The sequence below is a fragment of the Natrix helvetica genome (assembly GCF_964273705.1).
Source record: "Natrix helvetica genome assembly, chromosome: 5".
Lineage (NCBI taxonomy): Eukaryota > Metazoa > Chordata > Lepidosauria > Squamata > Natricidae > Natrix > Natrix helvetica.
Window position 1 is genome coordinate 46,220,236 of NC_138551.1, and position 12,064 is coordinate 46,232,299.

General features: G+C 37.3%; 1 protein-coding gene across 7 annotated transcripts in view; it reads right to left on the minus strand.

Annotated features, from left to right (window-relative positions):
* The window catches only part of SCLY (selenocysteine lyase), a 121,923-nt gene that overhangs the window by 100,639 nt on the left and 9,220 nt on the right, over nt 1-12,064 (minus strand). For 6 of the 7 annotated variants that reach the window (XM_081955642.1, XM_081955643.1, XM_081955639.1 and 3 more), the window contains exons 9-13: nt 10,710-10,746; nt 6,322-6,405; nt 5,546-5,648; nt 4,920-4,995; nt 1,177-3,258 (exon numbers count right to left, since the gene is read on the minus strand). In XM_081955642.1, coding sequence (XP_081811768.1) covers nt 3,114-3,258; nt 4,920-4,995; nt 5,546-5,648; nt 6,322-6,405; nt 10,710-10,746 — 445 coding nt within the window. In that variant the 3' untranslated portion in view covers nt 1,177-3,113. Of the gene's footprint in view, nt 1-1,176; nt 3,259-4,919; nt 4,996-5,545; nt 5,649-6,321; nt 6,406-10,709; nt 10,747-12,064 lie in introns of those variants that run through there. The other variant, XR_014175585.1, reaches the window with a different exon arrangement.

A 12,064-nucleotide genomic window follows, 5' to 3' on the forward strand; every position in this document is an offset into this window, starting at 1 on the left:
ATACTTAATACTTCCCATTAAGTTCAACAGACATTTAGTCCACAGCACACAATGTAAATGATTAGATCTGTAAATTAATGAAGGATGGATGGGGTATACTGTAATTTAGAAAATGAGTAAATAGCTGGGAGAAAACATTTTGCATTATTCTAGTAATTTTCTAATATCTGTCCTAATTGAACAGCTACTATTCAATCCTGTAGGGATGTGTAAAATGTTCCCTTTGCAAACAGTGAAAAACGTTCAGTCTGGTTGCAATGTCCGTTTCCACACAGTGGTGCACTAGCAGTGGTGGGTTGCAGGTGGTATGCCCCGGTACGGGCGTACCAGAGCCAGCCCAGAGCAACGGATACTGTTCCGGTACAGTGCTTCCGGAGGGCCCACCCGCCCGCCTGCCTGAGCTCCTTACCAGTCTTTTAAGGCTTCTGTGCTTCCGCACACGGCGTGTACAGTGCCTGCGCGACGCTCCACTGAGCAGCTGGAGTGATGCGGAGGCTCGCAGAGGCGCTAAGATGGTGGTGCTATGATGCATGCGCGCATTGCGCACGTCCATGTGGACACCACCGGGCCCGTTCCAACCGTACTGGTTGGAACAGGATCCAGAACCCACCACTGTGTACTAGATATAGCAGGCTCTTTCAAATCCACAATCCTATTTTAGAAGACCTCTCATAATGAGGAACAACTGATAAATGCCAGAAAGCAATTTTTGATGATGAGGGTTAAATATACATAGCAGTAAAATCCAACAATTGCTGGCATTCACAGCTAATCGAAGAGCAATATGTATACAGGAACTACAATTATGTGTGGTATAAACAAAGTTCAACTCTTCTCGTTTCTATAGTGTACAGTATGTTTAGAAAGTCCTTATCAACTTACTTTCACACTGTTTTCTCCACCATCTTCAGCTGTTGTATTTTGGCAAGTTGCTCCATCACATGGTGGAATTGCCCCACTGTTTATTTTTGGTTCCCAAGAAGCTTTGCTTGTAGAGCGAGAGATCTGAGAAAATCCTCCTTGCTTGCTTATGATGCATGAAAGACTAGGTCCTGATTCAGAGCACTATTTGATTCTGATTGCTACCAGCAGCTGGTTTTGTTCCTTGGTAGCTAATACAACAGCACTTTGTTTTCCCCTCTATCTGAGCTTTATTACTAGTGTTCTTACTTTCTCTGATCTTATTTTTATTTTATATATCAAGCAGGTGAGGAATATTTCTGATTACTTGGTAAAAGGTGATAGGAAACCCAATTTCTGTTGTGGGCTTAAAGAAAGGAACACAGGCCTAGTAAGAGATAGCAAAGTTTTCGATTTTATTAATTCTCCTTTCTCTCGTGACATTAACTCCTAAAGTATCAAGTGTACTTTAAATGGACTGATCAAATGTAAAGCTCATTTTATACTCTAATTTATAAAATAGCAAAAATTAAAAGTCGCAATGTTAAATTGCAATTCTGCAATTTTATCTGCTTTGTGTATTCATCAATTATAGGCTACAAAAAACTGAAGAAACTTTAATTACTATTTTTCTTTTTGAGTTTCCTATGTCTCCATTTGCTTTTTTAAAGTGCAATTCCATATTTTTATCATATTCTGAGTCACTTGAGATGGAATAATTTTACCCTTGATACAAATACAATAGCTTATACAAGTTCAATAAGCAAAGAAAGTTGGCAGAAGCACTCTGTTATATACAAACATTTTAATCCTTTTCAATATTAATTCCTCATGACAGACTCCACCGTATTCTATCATCATTTGCATGTCTGAATATCTTTCCATCCATGTTCCCTTCTTTAGACAATCTTCTATTAAGACATACAATTTTCTTGCTCTAATGTTTACCACATATTTAACTCCAGTTTTCCTACCACAAACACCTTAGCCCTTTATAATTAATTTCAGTTCAATATTTTTTTATCTGTCATTCAATCTAATTTCACAGAAAACATACATGTTGAAATACAGTAAAAACAACATAGAAACACATAGCTTGAACATATGTTTTTGTCTCCTACACAGTGCCGCCATCACAAACATTCATTATAAATTTATCCATAAATGTATATAATTTTCTTAATAAATAAATGGATAAATAAATATTTTGTAACAGAAATAGATGAGGGATCAAGACAAGAGTCAGGGAAAGGAAACTGTTTCATGAGCCTTTTGCAAATCAAGACATATTTCCAAATTATAATAATATATTTGGGGGTTAAACTGTACTGGGTTTCAAAACAAGAACTGGTTTGGCTGAAAAGAGGAAAGAGACTGCATTTTCCAAACACATCTCCCAAGAGAAGAGGGAGTGGATAATGGGGAAGAAATTCAATCACACTGATTTCAAAAACTACCGTTATGTAAAATATCCTTGAATCTGTGCAAATTTGGATATAGATCTCCATATAGTTATTGTTTGATGCAAATATTTTTAAACAGAACTGTTGAACATGAAAGAAACTGGAAGATTAGATAATATTTGATATGTTCCTATAAATTGCCTTTCACTCAGATCCCACAATGATCAGACAAGAGATTCAACAAATAAACCCAATATAGGGTGTTTGAAAAAAACACTTTGGGACAACCATGACCTGGATAATTGAGAATCTCCGTAGACATGAACGAAGAAGCTTCTTGGATGAGAAGTAAACATTTTCAAAGCAAAAGAAAGTCCAATTGCCTTTTGGAAAAAGCACCTTTGGGACAACCGTTATATTCCCATTTGTTTTCTGCTCAGCACCAACTTTAAATATCCGGTAGAAATATTTCCTTGCTCTTCCTTCTGCTTGGTAAAACGTGTTAAAAGGTATAATTCACCAATTGGATTTACTGGTGCTAAATTTAAGGGGGGAGGGGAATCAGCGCTCATAGATGCAGACAGTGCTCCTAGGTATTCAATAGATGTAAACAAATTACTTGATGTTCAACAAAAATTCTGTTTCATAGAATTGATGGGAACACAATAGCTCACAATATGTCAGATGTAAGTATGGCACATTGAGCAATGGAGCATCAGGACTAGATAAGCTCACTTCCTGACACTGATGAAGAGAATCTTTTGTTGTTATTCTTGCTGTTGCTGCTGTTGCTGACTATAAGTATCCAGCCTACTGTAACTCAGCCACAGCCTGTTTCAAATCTTCCACAATCAGATCCACATCTTCTCTGCTTGTATCACGGCCCACACTGAGGCGTATGGCATTCTGTGCAACATTATAAGGAATTCCACAGCTAAGCAGGATAGCTGAGGGCCTAGAGAAAGACACAATTAAAGCAAAATATAATCTTTAACAGTATTTTACCATGGTGATTTGAGAAGCGTATAGAGAAAGGAAACAAATTATGCATAGCTCCTCCTGTCCAAAAGACATTTATTTCTAAAATATTTTTGTTTCAATAGAAATGCAAGTATGGTCAAGTCTGTAAAGTATACAGAATTCCAGACTTCATAAGGACGATAGACACAAATCAGTAATTCTGAAATTTCTGTCAGAATTAATGAATTCATGTAATTAGATTAATGTAAAGATATTAATGTTCTAATAAATATTATATGGATGACAAGCTAAACATTAAGGTTTAAAGTATGGAGAAAGTGGAATTGTTATTAAGTGCTAGCACTTTAAAACTGATAAAAAGTTACTATATATAATACATACTCTTAATGACTTAACCAACTGTGATGAAAGGTTGTGGGTTTTTAATACAGTATGTTATTTCACCAGCTAATAATAAATTTAAACTTCAAATCCAGGTTTTTATGTAGCCAAAATAGAACACCTACACACGAGAAGCCAGCATGAAAAGATTCAGAAGAATCATACTTGTATTAAAAAGAATGTTTTTTTTAAAATTAATTATTTTAACTACAGGAACAGATACATTCAGATTTGATTATATTTAGTGACTGATAAGGGAATCCGCTGCTCCACAACAACAATCCAGCAACATGTCAAGGCAGCTGCGGTGGCTGCTGACAGCTCGGAAAACGGAGGCTGCTGACAGTCAATTCTGCGGTTGCAGCCCAGAAGCCGCAAACAAGCCGAATGGCTAACAGAGCTGGGAGGCCTCCGTGTAACACAGCCAGGCGGCGAAATGGCAGCAAACAGGCAAGAGAGAAGAACTCGTGGGCCCAATCCCCTCAGAAGCCATTAGGACCCGAGAATAAATCCCCAAACCTTCGCGCCAAGCACGAAATTTGTCAGTTTAGGATTTAGAATAGCCAATAAATCGAATCACAACTTATCACCAATTAATCCTACTTTTAACTATTAAATCTGTCGGAGAGATCACCAGACACAGCCAGTCCAATTCAATAAGAGAGATCACATTTTTATCTGTAAGTGATACAGTAGTCTACCATTATTCTTCCGTCGTCTAAGCTGGAGAGGCTAGCACAGAGGGCGGGACTTGTCAATTTGGTAGACCCAGTCTTATTGGATCCCGGCTGAAATACCCATGTCTGGATGATGTCTCCATCTACTGGGCGAATGCTGTATTCGATGTATAAGACGCACCCAGATTTTCAGCCTCTTTTTTGAGGAAAAAAGGTGCGTCTTATACTCCGAAAAATACAGTAGTTAACAGGAGCACTAATATTGTTACCAATGCATAGCTTGCTTGTTATGACAAAGGTGGCAACATAATGTTTGGGAAAGCAGTATGGCTGATGTGGCTCATGAAATTCTAAAAGTATGGCTAAAATGGCACAAAACACTGTATATAATGTCTTTTTTCACAGCAGATGTTAACATTATCATCACCACCTTCCATAATTCTTGCGTAATATAAGAAATTGAGAGCTGTGATGACTCTAAGTGGTTAATTCTTTGTAAAACACATACACACAAACAAACTTCTTCACATATGCCCTCCAATTACAGGAATCTAATTACAGAACACCAGCTACTTACTGGTCACCCTTTTCCGAGTGGCAGGCTGCCCCAACACTGGCTTGCAAAGTCCTACAGCGTGAGAGCACCAGCCAACCTACAGAAAAAACAATATATACATCTGCTCTCTTCTCATGAAGTACCTATGGATCTAAGTATGGAAGAAATTCATAAAATGTGTTTATAGTCTTGCTTACAGTATCAAGTATAACTAGGATATAATTTAAAAATATTAATCCTTGTTCATACTTTGGTAGAATTGGCATCTCATGAATGTTAACAACCAATGTTAGGATTACACATATAAAATTGCTACAACTAAATTGGAACATGGGAAATATACAGTTCAAATCATGTTTCAGGGACAAAACAGCAAAATGCCTTCTGACTAATTACATAATTCATTTGTAAAAATTTATCTTTATATCTTGCATCTGTAGTTGGCATTTTCATAATGAAATTACAATGCAAATTTGACTAAGCACACAAAAGCATCCTGATAACCTCTTGATTTGGTCTAAGGCAGAGAGATTAGCTTTAAAAGCAATTAATACTAAATTTTGTATTGATCACTAAATATAAAATCCCATAAATCAATCATAGACTAGTTCTTAAAGAACAGTGCAAGTATAGACATAAGATGTTACCTTGTAGACCTGAGCCCAATATAGAAAAATTACAGGTGTTGCAAAGTCGTTTAGAGCCTTTCAGTCGACAGTTAAAATGGATATTTTGTCTTCCAAATATAGTCTAGAATATGAAGTAATACTTTTTATAAAATGTCAACTAACACAATTTTAAATACATAGAGAAATAAAGATACTTATGGGTAGTATTGTCCTTGTGGCAGTATAACTTTCAGTATAGCACTAACAGGATTAACTATCACCTTGCTCACAGATATTTATTAAATATCTGAAAGGTCTAACTTGTTCTGGCAAATCAAAGTAGGGCATTTGTCACAATTCTTGTAGTAATGAATTCCAAGAAAGGCAATTCAAAAAGGCTTCAATGCTATTCCATTACACACAAATGTCAGTGCTGCAATAGTCACTGGGTTAATCCAGACATGATACATGTATCTATAATTTAAAACAAGGTGTTTCCTGTGTCATTTCTGTCCATTTGCTATTTTTAGCATTCTTGCCCTTTGCTCTGCTTCCCTCTAGATTGAAAGGCATCACTGCCCCATGACTATGTTTAGCCCTCCTCGAAAATATTACAACACAGCAGCAGCCATGAGGTGCACCTCAAAAATAATAAGAACTCTCCGAAAATAAGGCCAAGTGCTTATTTTGGGGGTCAAAAGAAAATAAGACCCTGTCCTATTTTCTGGGAAACACGGTAGCTTTCTGATGTCATCTCCTGCTCCCATATAAAGACTGCAGAACTATACAGAAAACAGGCAAATGACTGAAATTACTTCAAGCCTTTCTTCCAGATAATCCCGAACATTCCTCATGTGAGCTTCATATAGCTCAGAGTTTTTATTCACCAATTCAGCTGCCTGCAAAAGAAGATGAAAATATCAGGTTAAATATTAGAGCCAAATTCGAAAGGAATCATTCAGTTTCCTTGTACACCTGACCATATAATGTTTATTCTCATTAGCCAGGATAGACAAAAAGCCAATATGGTAGAATCCCCTCCACAGGGTCCCCCAAATTTCACAATCTACTGAACAAAACCCAATATCTACAAAACAATCTTAAAGACAAAAAGTAGTAGAAAATGTTGGGGTATTCTGCAGTATGGCTGTACATACTTCAGAAATAATTGGGAGAAACCTGAAACTCTTTTCCAAGGTACTCCAAAACCTTTTTAAAAAACCAATACCAAGTAAGTCCAAAAGGTATTATTTTTTTCTTTTTTGCAAATGATTTTCAAAGCATGCAAAGCATATTTTGCACTACCTACATTCAACAATCAGAGCCATTCGCTAGGAGGGAGGTATCAAAAGGAGGCAAATGATAAAAGCACTGGTTCCTGTGGACTCCACTCCCTGCCATTTGTTTATATTCTATTTTGATGTTTTACTTCTAGTCTGATAAGCTACTTGTGCAGTTGCTGAAAACTTCAAGTTGCTAAAAATAAGGGGGGGTGAGATTGCTTTAAGCACCTGTTTGCAACATCATCTGTCACTGTCTCACTATATGTTAAACTAACCTGAAAGCAGAGAAACGGAGCTTCAAACAGGCTCCTAATCAGCTCAGGCAGCTCCGGTGAGAACAGCAGGGGTGGCGCGGAATGAAGCTGGCCAAGCCAACGAGCCAGAAATTAAGTTATAAATGGATAGCATAGAACATAGGCGGGTGGGCAGGCCCAGCCAGGTTAAGGGTTCCCCCGAACCCTTGCAATCATGCAGCAGCCCACCACTACCTGAAAGTCTAAGTCTAGGTCTAGAAGTTTGGGTCCCCATGCAAACAAATAAAACTTGGCTCAAATTATGAAGACTTGGCTTAAGAGTCTAGAAACGAAAGAATATTGGCATTGGCTAAGCCCAAGCAAAGAAATTTCAGAGAATCTGGAGAATTTCCTTCCTTCAGCTATAAATCTATGACTTGCTGATATCTATTTCCTCTTTTTTTATTGAAAAGTTTTAGTAGAATTTACAGATATTTCCCCTTCCCCTTCCCTCCCTCCACCCCAACCCTACCACCCCTCCAACCCTCCTCCCCCCAACTTCCCAGAGCAAAATACAGGGTATAAACATTTAACAATCATACACTAACATAAGCTAACTAATTACAACATCTTACCTCCCACTTATAACTCCCCTTTTATTAAGCTAAGTTTGGATAAACTATAACATTCCTTATTCATTCATAATCTAATGGCTCAGGACCTAGATACCTGCGGGATCGTATTCTGCCCCATACATCCCTGCGACCAATTCGCTCACACAGAGAGGGACTTCTCCAGGTGCCGTCCACTAGACAGTGCCGGGGGGCGGCGCCTAGGAGCAGAGCCTTCTCTGTGGCGGGCCCAGCCCTGTGGAATGACCTCCCCCTGGATATTAGGATTACCTCTGACCTCCGCGCCTTCCGTGTAAAGCTCAAGACCCACCTATTCCAAGTAGCTGGCCTGGCTCAACCATAGTTTGATGATATCGCTCCTGACGGGTTTTTTAATTTTGTGATTTTATTTAGGGGATTTTAAACTGTGATTTTAATTGTTTCCATCCATCTGCCTACCTCCTCCACGTATATGTCTATTTTGTGTATGTATTGTCCATAATTGTATTTTATATGTTTTTATTGTACGCCGCCCCGAGTCCTTCGGGAGAGGGTGCGGCTAACAAATAAAATTTTATTATTATTATTATTAATTGAAGTTCCTTAGTCCAATGTTTAATTTGAATATAGTCAATCCATCTTCTCCATTCCAACTTGTGTTTCTCCTCTGAGTAGTCTTTCCAATATGCTGAAATTTTACCCGTCTCTGCTAAATTTACTACTTTTAACGTCCAAATCTTGAATAGTAAGCAATTCTTCGTTCTTCCAGCAATCTTGTTGCCATTATTAAATTCAGAATCAAATTAGGCTTTATAATTGTACAGTCTGTAATTATACCTAGCAAAAACAACTGAAGAGTGAACTTTATCCTATTTTTGAGAATATTTTAAATAATCCACCATATTTTTATCCAAAATGCTTTAGCTTCTTTACAAATCCTCCATACATAATAATACATAGCATCAACACAATCACATTTCCAACATTTAAATTATAAGTTGGGATACACACAAGCTAACTTTTTAAGATCTAAAGACCATCTGTAAAACATCTTATAAAAACTATCAAGTTTTAATCTTGCATAAATTTTTCATTTCTTACCCAAATCTTTTCCCATATTCCCATCATTATTAAACAAAATTATCAATACCTTTCTACCATTCTTCCATATTTGCATCTTTCCCCCCCTTTTTAAAAAAATCTTGGTATCATTTAAAGAAAAAATAAAAACTTAAACAAGACTTTCATTTTACTACTATTATCCTTCCCAGCAAAAACTATTGTAAGTTCTCCCATTTATCCATCTCTATCTATATTTTGTGCCATAATGGTCATAATTATACTTATGTAATCTCCCATTTAAAATTGTAATATAGACTCCTAAGTGGATAACCTTTTTTTACTATCTCACATCCTGTTATTTTTCTGATTCTTCTTTTGGACTTATCCTGGGGATGGTGGATATCCAGCCTTTAGTACATTACTGTAAAAGTCTTTTGCCTTCCAAACTGAATTAAGATGATATCTTTCTTCTAAATAATTCACCACCAATCCAGCTGGGGCCTCCAATCTATACTGTATCTGGCGATTTCTAAGTTCATCAACTAGGAATGCATAATCCTTTCTGGATCTCAATATTTTAAAAGGAATTTCCTTCAGTTCTGCCACCTCCTGTCCTGCCACCTGTAATTTGCTTTCGTAAGTCACTTGTAATATTCCATTCCTTGTTTTCCTGGTAACAAAGTAGATTACAATATCTCTTGGTAGTTGTTTCTGTCTGGCAATCCATGAGTTAACACGATATTTTTTTTCAATCTGCCAATCATATTCTGCTTTTGGTTCACCAATTAACTGAGCGAAAGCTTCTGCAAAGATTTCTTTCAAATTTTCTTGGTTATCTTCTTTCAGGCCTCTTATTCTCAAAGCAAATTCCATCGCTCTGTATTGTATCATTGTAACTTCTGCCTCTGATTTTTCAATCTTGGTTTGAATCTCATCAACTTTATTCTCCAAATTCACATTAGACTGAGTAATTTCTTCCACCCTGTCGTCCAATGATGTTACAAAAGCAAACAAACCCTTAAACGCATCCACTATATCCTCTCTTATTTGTTGATTGCGGGTTTGAATTAAGTCCTTAATTTCAGACATTTCAACAGACACATCTTTAAGGGCAAATGTAATTTTTTCTTGCAAAAACGAGGCTTGTGCCTTTAAAGAGCCTTGGAGAGTTTCAAATGTCACTGTTTGTGTATCCACTAAAGATAATAAAGACTGCAATTTAGGTGGCTGGACCGGGTGACTTCCAGCACTCTTAGAGGCACTTATTTTGTTGATTTGTTTTGAAGGCATTTCCGAATATTCAAATCACACTTTCCAACAACCAAATTATTAAGTCCAAAAAGTCCACTTAATCCCCAAACTTGTTAAATCTTATAGCGCATTAGTAAAGCAAAACTGTTTTCTTTCATCTTGAGCTTTTGAGTCTTTTAATGACGTTAACACTTAACAAATACTTTCCTTTTAAGTTTCGCTTTGATCACACCCTTTGACTTGCAGACACTATCTTTATTACCTTTTGTTCTCCTCAATCTTCAAAGAAGGAAGTGATACTGCGTCGGAGTTAAAGTTTATACCTGTAATAATAATCATTCCTGTCTTTGCTCTGCCTGCTTCTTATTCAATTGTAGATTAAAACATTGATTGCAGGGGTGGTCATGGCGTTTTGTTTCTGCTGCAGCAGAAGCGTCCCGAGATGCGGAGCCTTGTCGGGCTGCTTGGGGAGCTCTCACCCTTCGAGCCCCAGAATTGTTCCTGGGGGGGTCTATGGGGAGCTCTACCCTTGCCCGGCTGTTCTCCCCCCCTCTTTTCCCGAGGGGAGAGTTTTCAAGCCGCTTGACAGCTGATTTATGCTGTTCTAGCAGCTTAAACGCGATCACGAGGCTGGCGTTCCCGAAGGAACGTCCTTCAACGCCCACAGTGCCACTCTTTTTTTTAAATATAGTAAAGACACACTATTCAATAAGACAGTTTATCCACATTGCATATTTGTATTATTTACTATTTTTAAGCCTACCTTGCCAAGACCAGCAATCATTGGAGTATTCTCAGTCCTAAAAAAAAGTAGCTTTTATTCATACACTTTAAGTTGCACAAATACAAGGTCTACAATTGTGTGAATTTTTTAGCACATTACATACATACTTAGCATAACAAAGATATTACAATATTTCACCTGTATTAATGTATGAAGTAAATAAAATACACACTTCAAATGAAAATCAAGATAAAACCTAGAAAACAGAAAATCCTCTCATTTTTCAAGCTTATTTGCATTTTTCTTCCAAATATTTCCTTTTAAAAACTTTCTTATATACTCTTAAAACCTACATACTATTCACTATAGCATAGAAGTGCAAAATGTGTGGCATGGCAGGTATCAGTGCTGCCTATGATTCCTTTTCAAACCTGTTTCTTAGGCATCAGCCCTGACATCTACTCTTCATAAGTGCCTATTACTCTACTACTCTTCCAAACTCCTCTCCCTCCAATTTCCCCTCTACTGTGCTCACAGTTACGTCCATCATCTTTTCTACCTTCTGTGTTACTTCTACTTGTAGCTTCTCTTCTATGACTTTAACCTATCTGCTTCCTACCTACCTAGATAACTCTCATCCTTTGTTCCTGTGATCTTTACTCAAATTCCTTCTCAGTTGTATTTCCATCATTGTGCCTCAATTCAGTTCCCCTCAACCTTCTCCCAACTCAATTCATTTTATACTCTTCTGCAATCCTTATCCTGCTGTTTTCCCCTTCATTTACATATTTTATCTGCCTCTCTGCTACTCTCAGCATCGCCTGCTCTCTCCTCTACTGTTTATCTTCTCCCCTCTTCTTATCTTAGTTGCATTTCCTTTTTCTGCAATTTAAGATAAAATCAGACAACTGAAATCGAAAAGCAGAAATAGATAGGGATCCATCTATTTAATTTCCCATACTTTTTGATTCAATTAAATTGGATTGAGGGGGGGGAGGGAAAGATGGATGTGTTTCTGCAATAAAACTTTAATTTTTAATGATTACCATTTTTAACTGATTCTGTGCCACCATGTAGGGTGTCGACTCTTGGTGACGATATAGACAGACTTTCTCCAAGACAATATGTCCCCAGCCTGGTCCTTCAGGTCTTCCCATGGCATATATGTCACTATCGTACCTGAGTCCATCCAGTTTACTGCTGGTCTTTCCTTCCCATCCACCCCTTACCTTTCTTACAAGGGATCCTTCTCAAGACAGCTAGGTTCTTGTATAATTTGTCTAAAACATAATATTTTCAGCTAGGTTATTCTGCCCGGAATGAGAACTATGGATTGATTTATGGCAGCATAGCAGGGTTTAAAAGAGCACTTTTTATTTACTTATTATTTACTT